Here is a 21046-nt window from a genome sequence, read left to right on the forward strand (position 1 = left end):
ATGAAATAAAAACAACAACCTAACTTTTGAATTATACTGCATGCCCCCACCCCATTAAAAAAAGAATAGTACACCAAAGAAGAAACAGAGAACAAGAAAGGACTTATAGAAAATAAGATTATGGCAGCCAATTGAAGGATGAGAAGATAAAGTGCAAAGACAAGAACCACACAACAGGAGAGTCAGTACTTGTGGTCCAGAGAGCTCCAGGCTCAGGACAGAGAAGATGATGTACCTCCTTAATGATTGCTAAAATATAACCAAGATCATCCAGAACCACAGGAAGGCTGGTTGAGTGGAAATTCTACAACTAGAAGGGAAGAGAAAAGCACACTGAGATTCGGAGGAGGTACGGAAGTGCAGAGGTATGGAGGCGCATGCGGCAAGGGCTGGCTACATGCAGAAATGGAGGAAAGCAAACTGAGGACACGGCTGTCTTTTTGAATCGGGAGGGAGTCACAAGCCCCCGACTGCTCTGAACTCCAGTTCTGGGAGAGTCTCTGGGGACCCAGACTCATACAGGGAGAAACTGGATTGTCTGGCAGCAGGCAGAACTTGGAACTCGAGGGAGGCTTTCTCTCAGAGGTGCTTGAAGTGATTACCAGGACACTGAGATGAGGGGCCGCTTAGGGCAGGGTTGAGGATCAGCCATAGCTGCTTGCTCCACCCTGTTGATTCCCTGAGACCCCGCGCCACCCAAGCTGTGGCAGAGGCTTTTGCATATGAATGCCCTGGCCCTTTGCAATCTGAAAATTATCTAACAAACTGTAGCTATGCCAGACAGGCCCATAACTTCTAAGAGAAGGCCCAAGGCCCCACAGCAGCTTGCATTGCTTCACAGCTGGGCCTCATTTGGGCACCTCCAAACCCCAAACAAGGAAGAGGAATCTGTAGATCTCTTCGTAGCTCCTGCTGGGTAGCCTCAGGCAGAGGCTAAATTAGCACCTCCTTAGATCCAAGAGCCAGTGTACCCAGTGGTCAGAGTGGGACCATCCAGATAACAACTCCTCAGATCCATAAGGGACACACTCAGGGGGCAGACTCAGTGAGCACCAAAGCCCCACTGAAGCAAGTCTTGCCCCTGAAGGGTGTCTTCAGCACAGGAGTTCTCCCACTGCAGACACAGCTGATTCTCACAGCCAATTAGCCTGGAGGTCAATTACTCCCAGTGATACCTACAACAATCAAGGCTTAACTACAACAAGACTGTGCATAAAGCCCACAAAGGGGTGCACCAAGAGTGTCTACCTCAGGTAATTGGGGAGGCTGAGCCACTGGGCCCTATAGGGCACCTAGCACACAAAGCCACTCTACCAACACATGGAAGCAGCCAAAATGCGGAGACAAAGAAACAGGACACAAATGGCAGAAATGGAGGAAAGCAAACTACTGGATATAGAGTTCAAAACCACACTTTTAAGGTTTTTCAAGAATTTTCTAGAAACCGCTGATCAATTTAGTAAGACCCTCAAAAAGTCTGGTGAGACCCTCAAGGTTATGAAAAAGGACCAACTAGAAATTAAGCATACACTGACTGAAATAAAAGATATTACGCAGAGTTCCAACAGCAGACTAGAGGATCACAAGAATCAAGTCAACGATTTGAAATACAAAGAAGCAAAAAACACCCAACCGGAAAAGCAAAATGAAAAAAGAACCCAAAGATATCAAGATAGTGTAAGAAGCCTCTGGGACAGCTTCAAGCGTACCAACATCCAAATTATAGGGGTGCCTGAAGAAGAGAGAGGGCAAGATATTGAAAACCTATTTGAAGAAATAATGACAGAAAACTTCCCCTACCTGGTGAAAGAAATAGACTTACAAGTCCAGGAAGCGCAGAGAACCCCAAACAAAAGGAATCCAAAGAGGACCACACCAAGACATATCATAATTAAAATGCCAAGAGCAAAAGACAAAGAGAGAATCTTAAAAGCAGCAAGAGAAAGACAATCAGTTACCTACAAGGGAGTACCCATACGACTGTCAGCTGATTTCTCAACAGAAACTTTGCAGGCCAGAAGGGAGTAGCAAGAAATATTCAAAGTGATGAATGCCAAGAACCTACAACCAAGATTATTTTATCCAGAAAAGCTATAATTCAGAATTGAAGGTCAGAAAAAGAGCTTCACAGATAAGGAAAAGCTAAAGGAGTTCATCACCACCAAACCAGTATTATATGAAATGCTGAAAGGTATCTTTTAAGAAGAGGAAGAAGAAGAAGAAGGTAATGATACAAATTATGAACAACAAATACACATCTATCAACAAGTGAATCTAAAAACCAAGTGAATAAATAATCTGATGAACAGAATGAACTGGTGATTATAATATAATCAGGGGCATAGAAAGGGAATGAACTGACTATTCTTGGAGGGGGGGAAGGGTGTGGGGGATGCGGGAAGAGACTGGACAAAAATCGTGTACCTATGGATGAGGACAGTGGGGGGGGGGTTATGGCGGGGGGTGGGGTGGGAACCGGGTGGAGGGGAGCAATGGGGGGAAAAAAGAGGAACAACTGTAGTAATCTGAACAATAAAGATTTAATTAAAAAAATAAAAATAAAATATAACCAAATTATTGTATTAAGCTACATCTATGTTCTTGCTTTAAAAATATTCATTGGTAAATAGCAACCTTGTCAAAGAGCCAGTAATATTCTCAAGGTCACTATGACAATCTGAGAATTTCTAATTACAGCTTCTCCCCTGCCTTAATAATCCAGATAATTGTTCCAGCACATTTAATTTTAGCTGAAACATTTTAAAAATTTGTCATCATTTCCTTTTTTTTAATAGTTTCTTGAACATTATCAGCAGCAGGTAACTGTTAACTAAGTATATTGTACACTGGTAAATAACATACATACTGTCTTAATTTTCTTATACAAGTTTCTCAATACATACAGCTTAAGTAATAGAATGGTTTTGTTTGAACCTATTAAGCACAGATAAGTAACTGTGTTCCTTTTGGGTGGATATATGGTATACATATCTAAATTTTTTGTTTTGGTAGCTGACTTGGATTATTTCAATGTATAATGTATTGCCTCTCAGCTTTAGTTATCACCCAAACGTTTTTTTAGATTCCAAACATTTTGTTCAAAAATCTCTAATAAAGGATCACATTGTACTCTGTATTATTTGCATGTTTGTTGCCTAGAAACTCTCCTGAGATGGAGACATTGTTTTATTCCATATTCTCAGTTCTTAGGATGGCATCTTAGCCCAAGAAGGCACTGAGGAATAAAAGTCCTCTCCTAGACATTATGGACTCATGGAATATACCAAACCAGAGTGCTAGTAAATGAGTGCAGTCAATACTCCTCCTGGGGTTTTGATACAAGTGATTAATAAATGAGAAAGAAACACTGATATCTAAAATAAAGTAGAAATTCTATGATAGACGAAGTGAATCATACTCATTGGGATGAAATGCAATTATCAGAGAAATTGTGGTTACATATCTGAGATCCTAGTATATCTTAAATGGAATTAGGAGCAAAAAGTAAAGTACCTACTTTATTTTCTTATGTTGCACATTATTCAGAGTTGAGCTTCCCTCTTGTAGAATTATGGAAATGTCAAAAAGAATTTCTTCACACAGGCTATGGTTTCATGTTCTTTGGAAGGTTTGTCAAAATTACCCTTCTTAATGAAGAATTAGAAACCAGACCCCTGCTCACTAATTCTTTTCTTTATTCATTGTTTCTAAATTTTAAAATAGGCCAGTGCAACTCACCCATGACATGGACATATACTCTTTCTCTTTGGGATTTTAGATCCCATCTAAAAAAGAGGACAATCCTACCCCCAAACAGACACAAACAAACAACAAAAGGCATTACCTTGAGCTATGTAAGGTGTGGTCTCTGCTTTCCGAGGGGGGATATTTGTGGGTCGCGGTGTAGGAGCAGGAGGTCTGTTTATAATGAAAGACCGACCTCCAATTTTTTTCTTTGTACTTAAATTGGCCAGTATCATGTCATATTCACTGTCATCAATCTCAGCAAAAGTATATGGGTCTTCCTCCTCCTCCTGCTCCTTTTCCTCTGTCTTTTCTTCCTCTCCTTCAGATTCACCTCGTGTTTCCCGTTTTGCACTGAGGTCGCACCAATTTTGACTTCTTTCCATTGGGCCTTCCAACATTTTCCCTGCTTATGAAATATGTAGATGGTGGTTACTCCTCAATTATATGCAATAGTTTTTGATGTTCATCTTTTACTTGCCTGAACTTCCCCCACAATAATTTTTATGTTCTATCCTAAACTCTAGAAAAAGAGAAAAATGAACCATGGAATTTACCAACATATCCTCCTGTAGTTTGTAATTGCTAACTGTGTTAAGAAAAAAGTTTGTTTAATACATGGATTTCTTTCAAAAAGTAAATAAGCATATAAATGGTTTTTACATAGTTTATGAATGATTTAGTATCAGGAAACTGAGTTATAAAATTAAGTCTCAAAATTCAAATGCTTTGAAAACTTTTCAAGTATTATACTCTTAGATTTTTTTTTTTCACTTGAAGTCATATTACTTCTCATAGATTTTTGCACTGGGCATTCCGCCTAAAATTTAATTTCTCTGAAAACAACAAGGTGGGATATCTAAAAGCACTTTCATTTGGTTTTTTTGGTAAGTCTCACTTTGATGATGACAAACTGTCCTTCAAACTCTTGAAGCCAACATGAACCTCATTCTTAGGTAAAGCAAAATGAAAGTAGGGCTTATGACCTAAAAGAGGACCTGGAAAATCAATGGCCTGAATATTAATTCTTATGAAAAGAATGAATAGTCTTTGATGGCTTTTATACTTAGTAAAATCTTTACATATTTTTATGAAAATGTATTAAATATTTTAGTAGCAGTTACTTAGAAGATGAAGATATCATACTTTGATTAATGAATAAGTTGAAAATAATTTTGATGGCTCTCTGCCAGACCAATGAGAATTTTTAAAAAAATGCCATTTGACAAATGTTTTGCTTAAAGTATTAATGAAAACAATAAAATGGAAAAGATTTCAGTTACTGACAAAAAAAAATCATTACTTTTCTATGTGGTTTTGGGAAATTCAGGCATGTGAACTAAAGGACAATAATTCTTTCCCTTGGGTAAAACTCAGACCAAAAATATTAAGTTAACTGACAGATGTTTTAGTGGAAAAAATTATGAACTAAAGAGAAAGACGAGTTGTAGAGAAGAATAAGAGAAGATTATTATAGGAAGATTCACCAATTTTGGGGGGAATAGGCATATGAGGAGAGACCAAGATCATTTTCCAATAGTGTTAGATTTGATTGTTTCAGAAGTATACAGGCCCAAACACTTGTAACTAACTTTTAAAAATAATGTATTTTTATTGTTGAAAGTATTACAGATGTCTCGCTTTTTCTCCCCATTGACCCTCTCCACCCTGCTCCCCCACCCCTAGGCCTTTCTGCACTACTGTCTGTGTCTATCGGTTATGCATATACACATATAAGTTCTTTGGTTATAACTAACTTTAAAATAACCATGACTTGCCTTTCCCCTAAGAATAATACAATATTGAGATTTTGACTTCATGACTCTGTTTCACTGACAGCATCACAGGTGAAGCCAGATTCAGTGCGTGGGAAACACTTTTACAGTCTTTTATTTTTAGTGGAATGTGTCAACTATCTTACTTTTAAGAACTGATTTCCTGAACTGTTACCTTTGTTTCTCCACCCACTTCCCTTCCCAACTCTTTCTAAAGTTGGGCTTGCACCAGAAGTAATACATTTTACTTTTTATTTCCCAGTGCGTCAGGCCATACTTTTCATATTAGAGTGGGACCTGCACTTTCTCAATGCAGGTTGTACATTAGTAAATAAAGATTACAATAATTCCAATTTTTGAAGTAAGTGGGGCAAGAGTGTATAATAAAGAGAAGAATCCCTGAAATCCCAGGAAATCTGTTCTGAGAGGTATTTGACATGTTCTAATTGCAGACTTTATGCTGTTGGATCTGGGTCAGAGGGCTCCTAAGTTATAGCTGCCTTGCAAGCTTGTTGTAAAGATAAAAAGAGACACACATGCTCTTTATAAACTGAAAAGTGGTCTGTAGTGTTCTCTATTATTGTTTTCTACAGTGAATATGTCCATAAATCCATCATGGAGAATTTGATAGGCATTGATGAAGAGGCCTCTCTTTTACAGTAACTGGAGGACATATGGAAGCTACTCTGAAAGGACAATTCCTGAAGGTGTCACTAGCTAAAGTCAAAGATCACATATAAAGTTGCCAGCTAACAAGTAAGGGGAAGCTTCCAGTCTTACTTTCCCAAACTTTAATCAAAGTATTTTTAAGAAAAAGATGTTAGTATTTTATTTTCCATTTACTCCCAATATTAGCCTTATGAAAAGATGAGATTAAAAGTAGCAGTATATGAAATGTAAAAGCAGAGATTTTACATAAAAGGTGTGGGTTTTTGTTTTATTTTGCTTTTTACATTTGGTACTTTTCAGAAAATATATTAGCCAAAATTACACTTCTGGTCTCAGCTATTTTGTGAATAGTCAGTTCAGAGTAGTTTTAATACTCCTAACCAACATAACATAGGCAGAAATTTCCATTGGGAAACACTAAAATTTAACATTAGTTTCTTTGAGAAATTTAACCTGATAGAAGACAACTTTGCCTCTCAACAATTAATTTTAAAACTTATATGAAATTATTCACATCTGTTAAAATGATATAAATTTCCCAGAATTTTGATGTCAGTGTATCCTCTCCCCAACTCCCAAGATTGATACACCTACTTCATTGATCTATCTTGATGGTCTATATGAGCTTGGCACTTGGTAGGCAATCAATAATATCTGCTGAACGAGTGAATGGATCAGAGGAGCTGCCCCAGAGGTTTTCCATACTTTCCATTAAGCAGTCGTCTCCATCTCTAAAGACAGTGCCTGACCTTAGTACAAGTTAAGTTGATCAATTTGAACTTTCATAGAGACAGGGCCTTCAAGAACACAAATATTAAATGCCATAGCTTCAAAATTTACTTTTTGAAATAGTGCTCATATATTTTATAACCTTCTAGGACTCAACAACTAAAATACCATGACAAATGGAGGTTTGATATTTCTTTCATCTTCCTTATTAAATTTTCTTTGTGAGAACATTTGCTGAATTTGGAAAGCAAATATACGATAGGGATCAATAAAGTGAGTGAAAACGAGCGGCTGTAAGAGGGAACGTGAAGATAGAAGTTTGTCAGTCTGTTGCACACTCCAGGCTAATAAGGCCCAAATCTCAGGAAACCTGTTCAGAGAGGCAATGGACACATTCTAAGTACTGACTCTATGCTCTTGGATCTGAGTCAGAGAGGGGATCCTAAGTTATAGCTGCCTTGCAACTTCGTTGTCAAGATAAAAAGAGACACATGTGCTCTTTATAAATGGAAAAGTGGTCTGTAGTGTCCTCAATTATTGTTTTCTTCAGTGACCATGGAAGTTCTTCTTGTTACCCCGACCCCCTCCTTCCCCCGTTACACACCTTCATCCTGCATCTGGGAGCAATGTGGTCACAGTCATTTAACTGTTCTCCCACGTAAGCAATATACATGTATGTGTAGGGTGTTCTTAGACTCCGGCCTCAGTGCAATGTGATACGCCTTCTGCCACTTGCTTCCTTTGAAGCAGCCAACTGAGTGAAATGCCCAAGGTCATTTTCAAATCTGGGCTACTTTAGCCTTTCTCTTTTGCTAGAAGAGTATTTTTTTAGAAGCAAAGTTATCATTTACTTTTCCATATTACTTGAGGTTTATTTCAGGGAAAGAGTTTACAGACTATTTCCTTATTTTATTTATTTATATTTTACTTACTAAAAGCTTTGCAATGAGACTGTTCCAGAAGAAAGGAAGGAAGGAAAAAAGGAATGGAGGGAGGGAGGGAGGAAGAAAGGGTTGGTGGCAGGTATCTCTGGCCTGATTTCCTAGGCCCCAGCTGTTAAAGAACAGAGTGAAATTGCTCATAGTTTTAGAAGCTGATCTTCTCTGTATGGATTTGCTACTGCTTTATATGCTATGTAAGTCTGTCAAAGTGTGTGTGTTTTTTAACCTTGAATTTACCTTGTAATGTGAAGGGAGGTTTATCCAGTTGCAGGGTAGCAACTACAGGTCGAGGTGGGGGAAGAGGTGGTCTGTCATCCATGAGTGGTTCTTGTGAGCTGATTTCTGCATTATCTCCAGGAATGAACATATACAAGTCATCGTACTGGTCCTCAAAACTCCCACTGTCAACCTCGGTCTCCGTGCCTGATTCATTCTCTTCTTCCTTTGCTGTTTCATTTGCCTCAGCGCCTTCCGCACTCTGCCTCTCTGTCTGCTCACCTTCATGATGAAATGCTGGGTTCTGTAGGGCTGTTTAGGATGAAGATTGTATGATTTCATTTACACACACCATCTGGAGGCATTTCCTAGTTTGTAATGTCATACAGAAGTGGTAGTTGCTAATAAAACTTTTATGATGTGATATAGTGAAAAGCTGACAAGTGCATAATTTTGGCATAATAGTCATTCTTGGGTTTTTAAAATATTTACCAAATGAGAAGTTAAAGCTCCACTTTATCTTGCTACCCCAGTATGAGGCACACTCATACGTATAATATTCTCATTCTCTAGTGTTCCTGTTCAAGCAGATTCATAGATATGACTGCATTATTGCATTTTTATTGGAAAACAGTATAACTGACATAATAAGTAGTAAGTGATGGTAATAAAATATATCTGTGATTCTTATTTAGTTATCTATATTATAAAAGGCCTGTGGCCCCAATGCCATAATGACCAAAGACCAGCGTGGGTGGGTGGGGCCGCCCATTTTGCACACTGGGCTTCTAGTTATTTAAATATTTACTTATCAACAGATGATACTTTAATTCTTGAAAATGTTACTTGAGAAAAGTGTTCATCTATTTTGCATCAGGAAGGCATACAAATTACTAACAGTAGGTAAATCTTTCTAAGGCTCAGTTCTCACCTATAAAATGTATTCTGTCTTGAAACTTAACCAAATGATCCAAAGTCCCTCCATCTAAGAATCATGGTTCCAACATTTGTGTTTATACTGTACAAAATAAATGCTCTCTAACCACTCAGGAAAAAATAGAAAAAAGATATTATAATGCAATATATTTAAGTCTTAAAAAAATGTTTATATTCTCTTTATAATAAGTCTGCTCTAAATTAAGGATCCACAAAATTTTAGATCAAAACGTTTGACTCTCCTCATTGCAGGGAATATGTGAATTGTTGCCAATGTCAGTGCAAAGGAAAAACAAATAATTGTTTTTTAAAGTGCTGCTAAACTAAAGTATAGTTAAAGAAGCAAAAGAGTGGAGTATGGAAAAAAGGACAGAGTGTGGTGATTGCCAGGGGAAGGGGGATGGGAGGGAGTGGAAGGGGGATGGAAACTTAACTTGGGGTGCTGAACACACAATACAGTGTACAGGTGATGTGTTCTATAATTGTGCACCCGAAACCTGTGTAATTTTATTAACCAGTGTCAATAAAATGAAAAACAATGTGGGAAAAAAGAAAAGTGATTTTTTAAATGAAAGTTTACATTGTAGAAAATTATCAGCAGTAGAAAAATCATGCCTCAGAGGGCACCCCATATTTCTACATGGAATTTTATTTTTTTAATCTTCTTTTATGTGAGAAAGAAGAAGGATACAGCTGGCAATAATAGGGCTGCCAACCAAGATTCTTTAATTACCAGTCTAAGCAGAGCAGACAGCCTTTAATCCTTGCACAGATCTCTCACTGATCCCATCTTCCTACTTCTAACTCCGAACACTGAGCCTGAAACAAAGTAGTCTCTGGAAATGATGGAGTAGATGATGGAGCAACTGAAAGGAAATTACGGCTCAGGGCTAGCAAAGGGACTTCACTAAGTTTCTCCGGGCAAGTGAACACCAACTTAGAATTACATCCACGCTAGAGGAAATGTCTTGTAGCCACTCTTATGCTGAGGTGTTCCGTGTTTATGTTTTATGTCTACACCGTCTAAGCAACAGACTCTCCTCGGTCCTTGTTGATCATGCCCAAACCTGGAATCCAGTCCTGAAGCGTCAGGTAAGGTAGTGGGTCCATAGGATTCAGGAAGCTTCATAGCAATGGTGGGAGCAACGGAAATCTGCTGACTAAGGGTTCTAGGCTTCACCCCCTTTCCCACGCAAAAGCCTGAGGCCTGAGTCCTATCACACTGTGTTTCACCTATGAGACAGTTCAAGGTCCAAACTGTCTGTAGGAATGATATTGTTCTGTGCAAATCACTGCAATAATGTTTCCTTACTACTGTTCTTCCAAGGATTAAATGTCATATTGAATACACGGCCATTATTAATGATGGTCTGTATCATCACTTTCATTATCATTAAAAATAACATTTATAACATTCAGACTTCATGTGTTAATGCATTACTTTAATATTTAGCATTCTTTTGTGTTCTGCGATAATATCCTGATTTTGCCAAAGTATGCTCCTTAAAGCATTGTATTTAAATTTATTTGATTTGCAGGCCAGCCTATCATTTGAAAAACTAGTGGTCGATAATACTTAACTGAGCATCCACTGCACACTGTTCAAAGCACAAATGCCCCGAGGCACGAGCATGTTTGATGTGTGAGAGTCACCGTGGCTGTGAGCATGCAGGGGAGGGGTGACAGATGGGATGACAATCTAGGGCAGTGATAGCGAACCTATGACACGTGTCAGAGGTGACACACGAACTAATTTTTTGGTTGATTTTTCTTTGTTAAATGGCATTTAAATATATAAAATAAATATAAAAAATATAAGTCTTTGTTTTAGTATGGTTGCAAATATCAAAAAATTTCTATATGTGACACGGCACCAGAGTTAAGTTAGGGTTTTTCAAAATGCTGACACGCCGAGCTCAAAAGGTTCACCATAACTGCTCTAGGGCCTCGTGGGCAATGATACAGATTATAGGTATCAGGGGCGGGTAGGTAGATTTGGAACAGAAAAGTGATTAGTTCCTTCATGACATAGTGTATTTAGGTGGCAAATGTGGAAGCTGCTATTGGCAGGGTTTCTTAAAAGCTGTGTTATAGACATTTTGGACTCCTGTGCTGTTTGGGGCATGTCCTGTAGGGTATTTAGCAACATTCCTGTTGTCTCTGCTCTTAAATGCCAGTTGCAGATCTCCCTTCTCAAATCATACCAATAAAAAAATCTCTGTTCAATAAGTCAGTCAAAAACAAATATTTGATTTCACTTATATGTGGAATCTAAAGAACAAAATAAACAAACAAAATTGAAACAGACACAGACACAGAGAGCAATCAAATGGTTGCCAGAAGGTGGGACTTGGGAAACTGCGTGAAGAGGTGAAAGGGTTAAGAATTACAAATTGGTAGTTATGAAATAGTCGCAGGGATGCAAAGTGCAGCATAGAGAATATAGTCAATAGTACTGTAATGACTATGTATAGTGCCAGGTGGGTACTGAAAATATCAGGGGGACCACTTTGTAGAGTATGTAATTCTCTAACCACTATGCTGTACACTCAAAACGAGTACAAACTAACACTGAATGCAAACTCTAATTGAAAAAAAACACACCTCCATTCATTGACAAATATCCTCTTTTGGGGACAGAAAATAGCCCTCCATTGAGAGCCACAGTGCTAGCAATAGTCCAGGGGAGCTGATGACAGTGTAGACTAGTAATAATCACAATGAAAGCAGAGAAATGGCTGAATGATGGCTTTATTTTGAAGGTACAGCCAACAGTATTACCTGACAGGTTGGATATGGGGTAGGAGACAAAGTAAAAAAGCCATGATGACCAGGGTTTTTGGCCTGAACTCACCAAGGACGGAATCTTCACTTGCTGGAATGGGGAAGTCAGTAAGTGGAGCAGGTTGGGCGTGGCAGGAATCAGGGCTTCCAGATTTGGAAATGTTAGGTGGGAGATGCTATCAGACATGCTCATGAAGCAAACTGTCCCATACCAATGGAATCTGACATAAGGGCACAGTGACATATCTACAAAGACTCTGAATTAGTCTTCAGACACGAGACTATAGAATTACATCCCATTGCAGCCAGTGAGGAGCTTAGAGAATGTCCTTGTCCAACTTTCCAATTTCCTAGCTGAGGAAACTAAGGTCCGAAAAGAATGGTTAAAAATAAAATAACACTGAAAAAATATACTTGCTAAATACTCAGAATATTTACATCAACCTGACTTCTATATTTTCTTTGGATAGGAAAAACTGGTGTTTGATTATTAAGCATTGAACTTAGAAGTACTTAAATTAGCAAAAACAATTTCATAATATCTGTGCCATATTACAAATTAAGAGTATTTCAGTTAATTACCTTTTCATGTTCTCTTCAGCCTTACTTTTCCAGGTACATATATTTAATACAAACATTACATATATACATAGTATATGACATATAGGAACACTTACTGGGAAAATATGCAGAAAGTGAGGTAGCATCCTCTTCATAGTCATATTCTTGCTCATTATTTCTACTAATTTCTTGGATCTGAAAAAATGAAAGTAATTTTCAATAATATGCATTAATCTTAATAAATCTGGATTTTATTTTTATATTTTTATTGATTTCAGAGAGGAAAGGAGAAGGGGAGAGAGATATAAACATCAATGATGAGAGAGAATCATCAATCAGCTGCCTCCTGCATGTCTCCTACTGGGGATTGAGCCTGCAACCCGAGCATGTGCCCTTGACTGGAATTATTAAACCTGGGACCCTCCAGTCCGCAGGCCGATGCTCTATCCACTGAGCCAAACCAGCGAGGACATAAATTTGCAGTTTAAATATGCTAAATTAAAAGCTGATACAGAGAAATAAAAAAGTAGTTTTAAAGTTTTTACTTAAATACTTTAATTTGATTACATTACCTATCATTATATTTGTGTCATCAATGATCATTCACTGACACATGCAGTGAGTCTCAACCTTCCTAATGCCGAGACCCTTTAATATTAATACAGTTCCTCATGTTGTGGTGACCCCCAACCATAAAATTATTTTCATTGCTACTTCATAACTGTAATTTTGCTACTGTTATAAATCGTAATGTAAATATCTGATATACAGGATGTATTTTCATTGTTTGCATCCCACAGGTTGAGAACCACTGAAAAGTATAACTGGGGCAATAGAATATCTAAAATAAGCAATGCATTCATTTAAAAATGAAATTTACTATAACTACCTTAAGATTCAAAGAAATAACCATGAAATTTAGGTGTAATAAATAACTCCCAAATAAAATTGAACACAACTATTTCTCTTTGAAAACCATGAATTTTGCTTCCTTTTAATATTTCTGAATCTTTTTACTGGTTCAAAAGGCATTCTTAATCACATCAAGTATATAACACAGTGAAAGTCATGAAGTTGTAAAATGGTTTATTTTCCACCTTTAAAAAGAAACCAAGAGAGCATGAGTGGGGGCGGGGGGAGGATGGGGATTTAATAGGGGGGATGAGGACACATTTGTAATACCTTAACTAATAAAGAATTAAAAAAAAAAAAAGAAACCAAGAAAGGAAATTTATGTTTGTCTCTCTGAAATCAGTTCCTCTACACTTGGAAGGGAGGATTACTGAGAAAGGACAGAAACCTATTATTTCTGGAATTGCTAGTCTTATAATCTCTGAAAGAGGCACTGGTTCTACATTCAGGAAACACCTTTGCGTTCATAGAGAAAGTTAGTAGATAATTCTATTTATGCAAAAGCATCTAGGGCAAAGAATGGCGCCTGTTGAATAAACATAGGTCATATTTTGTCAGCATGAATTCCACATAATTATTTAAATGACTTATGCCTTTGTTCTTAATAGAATTGATTGAAATAATTATGTTATTTTCTCTTCAATTGGACTGACCCTTTAGAACGGAAAGCATCCATATTATAGCATTATGAAATTTATGGCTGCCTTCGTATGTAAGGATATTTGGCCCTCCTATTGATTTCAACAATTTGGTTTGTCACCCACTTTGGCTATTGGGAGTCCAATGGAACTTCTTTTTAAATAAAAAACTAAAGCTATTCAGAGAAGCAGCCCAGTCTTTCATTTCCAGTGGAATCATCAAAGTAAAAATCTCTTCAGTATTTTTTTTCTAGTGAACTTGATGCAGAAGCTCATGTTCTATTTAAATTATATTTTCCCCTTGGTGGACTCAATCAAATGATATGTAAATCATGTAACTTTACTGGGGAGATTGACATGTTGATTGATATTTGTATGATTTGGTATTAAAATAGATGTTTAACATAGTCATTCATTATTTCCAATTAGCCTAACCTATACATTTCATAAAGTAGATTGAAAAACCCATTAAAATCCATAATACTCTTAAATCATGTAAAGAGAGTTTTTGCTAATTGAAAAATAGGAATGGTTTTCAAAGATTTCAGGAATTATGTAAACATTTTCTTTATACTATTCACAAGTATAGATATTATAAACCCAAGATCAGTGGGAATTTATAAAAAAAAAAACCGTGGCCAAGTGTATATAGGTGTAGGGGAGTTGACTGAGGTTGAATCATAATCCATCAATTTGCTGAGAGGGTTAAATTATAATAATGTAAGCAAAACACATGTCAGATCTACCACATAGTGAGTGCTCAATAAATATAATCTGCATATTTTAGATTTTTCTTCATCATATAAAATATAGATCTACATTTAAGAAAGAATGGGGACCACATTAGTTTAAATGAGGAGGGGAGGGCATCATCAATATGTACCAATAGTTATTTAATGCATGTCTTCTTAACTGTAATATTAACTTTCTAATTAGAGTGTGGCAATATGATTTTATTATAATAGAGATGATAAGAATCATGAAATAAGAGATAACTTAATTTTTTAATAGCTTTGATTTCCCTGGATTTGGAACCTGACTTTATTTGTTCATTTATCAAATAATCATGCAGGTCTGCTATCTAAATACTGTTGGCAATTCAGAAAAATAAGTTAAAAATAAAAAAAGAGATGTAATTCCTACTCTCAAAAATATCACATCTTTAACTGGGAGAGGAAGAAAAATAATAAAATAATTAGAATACAATATTTTATTTATGGCACCATAATAAACTCAGTTCTGGAGAAACCAAGATGGCAGCATAGGTAAACACCGGAGATTGCTGCCTCACATAACCACTTCAAAAATACAACTAATAGATGGAACAGACATCACCCAGAACCACAGGAAGGCTGGCTGAGTGGAAATTCTACAACTAGAAGGAAAGAGAAAAGCATACCGAGACTCAGAGGAGGCGCAGTGTGGAAAATACAAAGGTGTGGAGGTGCGTGCAGAGCGGGCTGGAGGCTGAGGGAGCAGTTGTCATTTTCAATCGGGAGGGAGTCTCAGGCTCTGAGCTCCAGTTTCGGGCGAGTCCCTAGGGACCCAGACTCATACGGGAGTAGCGGGACTGTCTGGCAGTGGTCGCAACTCTAGGGCAGCTTTCTCTCTGAGGGGCTTGCAGCGATTACTGGGACATTGAGAAGCAAAGCCTCTGAGGGCAAGACTGAGAGCAGCCATAACTGCTAGCCCGCCCTGCCCAAGCCCTGCAGGGAGGCTTTTGCTGGATAGCCTCAGGCAAAGGCTAGATTAGCACCACTCTAGAGATCCAAGAGCCAGGAAGCCCAGAGGTCAGAGCAGGACCATCCAGTTTGCAGCTCCATGGAAACATAAAGGACACACTCAGGGGGCAGACTCAGTGAACACCAAAGCCCCATTCAAGCAAGTCTTGCCCCAGAGGGGTATCTCCAGCACAGAAGTTCTCCCACTGCAGACACAGCTCATTCTCACAGCCAATTGGCCTGGAGGTCAATTCCTCCCAGTGATACCTACAATAATCAAGGCTTAACTACAAGACTGTGCACAAAGCCCACAAGGGGGTGCACCAAGAATGTCCTCCTCAGGTAACTGGGAAGGCTGAGCCACTGGGCCCTAGTGGACACTTAGCACAGAAAACCACTGTATCAACACAGGGAAGCATAAAAAATGCAGAGACAAAGAAAAAGGACACAAATGACAGAAATGGAGGAAAGCAAACTACTGGATATAGAGTTCAAAACCACACTTTTAAGGTCTTTTAATAATTTTCTAGAAACTGCCGATAAACTTAATGAGATCTACAAGAAATCTAATGAGACCCTCCAAGTTGTGATAAAGAACCAACTAGAAATTAAGCATACACTGACTGAAATAAAGAATATTATACAGACTCACAACAGCCGACTAGAGGATTGCAAGAATCAAGTCAACAATTTGAAATATGAAGAAGCAAAAAACACCCAACCAGAAAAGCAAAATGAAAAAAGAATCCAAAAATACAAAGATGGTGTAAGGAGCCTCTGGGACAGCTTTAAGCGTACCAACATCCGAATTATAGGGGTGCCAGAAGATGAGAGAGAGCAAGATATCGAAAACCTATTTGAAGAAATAATGACAGAAAACTTCCTCCACCTGGTGAAAGAAATAGATTTACAAGTCCAGGAAGTGCAGAGAACCCCAAACAAAAGGAATCCAAAGAGGACCACACCAAGACACATCATAATTAAAATGCCAAGAGCAAAAGACAAAGAGAGGATCTTAAAAGCAGCAAGAGAAAGAAACTCAGTTACCTACAAGGGAATACCCATACGACTGTCAGCTGATTTCTCAACAGAAACTTTGCAGGCCAGAAGGGAGTGGCAAGAAATATTCAAAGTGATGAATGCCAAGAACCTACAACCAAGATTACTTTATCCAGCAAAGCTATCATTCAGAATTGAAGGCCAGACAAAGAGCTTCACAGATAAGGAAAAGCTAAAGGAGTTCATCACCACCAAACCAGTATTATATGAAATGCTGAAAGGTATCCTTTAAGAAGAGGAAGAAGAAGAAGAAGGTAAAGATACAAATTATGAACAACAAATACACATCTATCAACAAGTGAATCTGAAAATCAAGTGAATAATCTGATGAAGAGAATGAACTGGTGATTATAATAGAATCAGGGGCATAGAAAGAGAGTGGACTGACTATTTTTTTTGTGGGGGGGAGAGGTGTGGGGGATGCGGGAAGAGACTGGACAAAAATCATGCACCTATGGTTGAGGACAGTGGGTGGGGAGTGAGGGAGGAGGGTGGGGTGGTAACTGGGTGGAGGGGAGTTATGGGGGGGGAAAAAGAGGAACAAATGTAATAATCTGAACAATAAAGATTTAAGAAAAAAACAACAACAAAAAACTCAGTTCTTACCAGTGAAATAGAGAATTAAATAATCAGATAATTAAGGCAAATCTTTATTTATTTGGTTTTTGTGTAAGGCGATTGGACTAAAAATATTCTTAGAAGGTAGAGTGTATAATGCTAAGTGAATTAAGTCAGACAAAGAATGATAAACACTGTATGATTTCACATATATGTCAAATCTTAAAACAAAACAAAACAAATGAACAAACAAAACAAAACAACTCATTGAAATAGAGAATAAACTGATGGTTGCCAGAGGGGGTGAGTGAAAAGGTGAAGGAGAATATAGTCAATAATAATGTGAAAAGTTAATGGTAATTAGACTTAAAGTGGTATTCACTTCATAACATATATAAATGTTGAAGCACTATGTTGTTCACATGAAACTCATATAATATTGTATGCAATAAAAAATTTAAAAAATTTATCTTGACATTTCCCTGATTCTCAATTCTCTAAATGAAACATCCAGCATAAACAATAAAATCTATTAGTTAAAATACTCAATGTAATAGGCCAACCCATAGAGAGTCCATGAAGTACATAATGTTTAATAAATTTAAAATTCGAGAGATGTAAAGTAAAACGATGCTGAGGTACCATCTCACACCTGTCAGAATGGCTACCATCAACAAACCAACAGATGACAACTCTTGGCGAGGATGCGGAGAAAAGGGAACCCTCGTGCACTGCTGGTGGGGATGCAGACTGGTGCAGCCACTGTGAAGAACAGTATGGAGTTTCCTTAAAAAATTAAACATGGATCTCCCATTTGACTCAGTGATCCCACTTCTAGGAATATATCCCAAGAAACTAGAAACACCTATCAGAAAGAAAACATGTACTCCTGTGTTCATAGCAGCACAGTTTACCATAGCTAAGATTTGGAAACAGCCTAAGGGGGGATAAGGACACATATGTAATACCTTAATCAATAAAAAATAAATAAAATCATTTATTACAAAAGATAAAATAAAAAGAAAACATTTTGTTGACTGAGGTATATAAAGTTCCACATGGCTTTGGCATCCAGTACTGTACAAATTGATCATATTATTGTGATTTTGAGGGAGTGAATAAAAACAATCTTCATATAGCAGCTGTTTCTCATATCTTTTTATGAGATTCTGCAGATATTGTAATTAGCGCCAGCTCTTGCCCAACTTTCCACTGTGTTAATCATAAATGATTTTATCAGCTTTAAAGCATATAGCAATTTGTGGAATGACAATAAGAAGATTCATGCATATTTAAACAATAACATGTTTACCCTATAATATTTCATATATTACCGAAAATTAATGCATGGGCTATGGAATCTGAGATGAGATTTTGATTGAAATAATAAAAATTATTCTTACTAAATATTCAGAATAATAATCAATGTTGTACTAAAGCCATGATAAACAACAAACATAGAGTCTCAGAATTGTTTTTCAAGGGTACATTGTAGAAATACATATCTTAGCTCTCATTATATCTTTTAAGAGAATTTGTTTTTCCTTTGACCATGTTGGAATATAGTCCAAAAGTGTATTATAGCATTTAGATCCCAAATTTAAAATTAAATCGGAAAATCCCTGCAAACAGTTCATAAATGTTTACAATCAAGATCACGGATGACCCTGGTGAGGGGAATTAGAATGGAATAGAGTGAGTGAATTCATATTGGATTGAAAGAACTTGAAGAGTAAAATGAAGAATGGAAGGCATCTTGTATATAGAGTCCCCTGTGGGGATCCATTATGTGAAGAAGGGTTATAGGACAACTGTACTTAAGATTTGTTTTTCAAAAAAAATGAGTTAAAGTTGTTGGCAAAAGAGTGCTTTAATGTAGGCAAGGGCTATGGAAATGGCAGGTGTAACATGCAGATACAGGTGCACAATATGAAAATTTCATAACCCCAAACCTCAGTTTAAAATTAGGGGGGAAGAGAAGAATATAGATAAGGCAAAATGGAAGAAGCTTTAAAATATGTACATACTTGCAAAGTGCTACTGGTATAAGATAGAGAGAACCATGCAATCATGTCCATGGCATTAATGGAACAGAGAACATTTCACAGTAGGTGGTATTCAATCTGAATTGTAAAGGAGAAGGATAGTTTTAATCTGTAAAAAGGAAGGGAGGAGCCCATTCTTGGTCAATGGGGGAGCATGTCCAAAACAGCAGCATGGCTTGGTGAATGGTTCATAGTGGGATTGATTAGGTTGCATGGATCAATCTCTTTGAATGTCAAGATGCATTCAGGTTTTATTTTATAAAGTTTTAAATGCTTTTTACCATATATGTAATTATTTTTCTAAGAACTGAGAAGCAGCATGTTCCTGCCTGTATTTCTGAAAAATAATTCCAAAAACAGTGTGTAAGAGGGAGAGGGGTTATTTCAAGAGTCAAGGTGAAGGGTAATGAGGATAGTGAAAGAAACTATTTAGTGGAAAAAGTAGATTATAGAAATACCAACGAGATGGAATAGACATTTTTACAGCTTCAGAGCTGAAGGCTGAAGGCCAAGGATAAATGAGACTATGATAAATTTTTGTTTAGCATAATGACATCTGGTAACTAGTTATAATGCTTAACACACTCTCTTTTTATGACACTCTTCCAGAGAACTCTTGCCATTTAGGGATGAGGACACTGATGGAAAATAAGTTTTCTATGCAGTTTGAGATGAAAGTTTGAGGTGAAGATATAACATCAACATTCTTGGAATATCCTCTACATTACTTCATGTAACACTTAGAAATATATATATGAGAGTGGTATATGGGTATTAAATGGTGAGTACTCCAAATATTTTATATAAAGTTAAGGAGATTACCAACTTGAGAAAACAGAAGGTAGTTCATGTATTAGTTTATCAATTTGATCAACAAGACAACTATAAAAACAGGTTGATAGAATTAAGTTGCTGAATCACTAAATATGAAGTCCAAATTAAGTTATAAAGATATTTTAAAAAGTGCTTAGATGCAAGCAATTCAATATCAAACTATAAATTACAATCAAATTTTACTATATTTCTTTCTAAAAAAATGAAAAGATTTCAAGCAAGCTGGCCATGAAATTAAATGGATTAGTTAGACATAAGTTGCCTCTGAACAATAAATACACTGAAAAAAAACACCTATACACTTGTTTCCACCACTTAAAAATGAAATTAGATGTTGAAAAGACTGCAGAAGGAAGGGATTTAATAAAAGAGAGAAAAAAATGTCACAGATAGGAGGATATAATCACACAAATCAAAGGTCAAAACTAAGAAATAATAATTAAAAATGTTTTAATTTATTTTAGAGAGAAAGAAGAGAGGGAGGGAGGAAGGGAGAGAAAGAGAGAGAGGGAGAGAGAGGGAGAGAGAAAGAGAGAGAGAGAGAGAGAGAGAGAGAGAGAGAGAGAGAGAGAGAGAGAGAGAGAGAGACCAATGTGTGAGAGAGAAACATTGAAACCTGCAAGCTGTGTATGTGCCCTGATCGGGAATAGACCTTTTAATGCATGGGATGATACTCAACCAACTGAGGCACACTGGCTGGCCAGGGCCAGAGAATTATTCTTAATTATCTTTCCTTAATTTCAGAATGAATTTAGAACTCAGCTAAATTATCATGATGAAGAATTAGTTTCTGGTACAGGAGACTTTATTAACTCATGTAACAAGTTAGCTCCTTACTTTGTAGCTTAGACATACCATCTAACATTTTGAATCATGATAAATTTTCAATAACCGTGTTTTATCAGTCAATACATATTTATTAAA

The 21046-nt window shown here is 37.0% G+C and overlaps 1 protein-coding gene across 2 annotated transcripts in view; it reads right to left on the reverse strand.

The window, feature by feature from the left end:
• BANK1 (B cell scaffold protein with ankyrin repeats 1) overlaps nucleotides 1-21046 on the reverse strand; it is a 319366-nt gene that overhangs the window by 45182 nt on the left and 253138 nt on the right. The window contains exons 8-10 of one of the 2 annotated variants that reach the window (XM_059664464.1): nucleotides 12472-12550; nucleotides 8096-8386; nucleotides 3845-4150 (exon numbers count right to left, since the gene is read on the reverse strand). In XM_059664464.1, coding sequence (XP_059520447.1) covers nucleotides 3845-4150; nucleotides 8096-8386; nucleotides 12472-12550 — 676 coding nt within the window. Of the gene's footprint in view, nucleotides 1-3844; nucleotides 4154-8095; nucleotides 8387-12471; nucleotides 12551-21046 lie in introns of both variants that reach the window. The other variant, XM_059664456.1, reaches the window with a different exon arrangement.

This window comes from Myotis daubentonii, chromosome 1 (assembly GCF_963259705.1).
Source record: "Myotis daubentonii chromosome 1, mMyoDau2.1, whole genome shotgun sequence".
NCBI lineage: Eukaryota > Metazoa > Chordata > Mammalia > Chiroptera > Vespertilionidae > Myotis > Myotis daubentonii.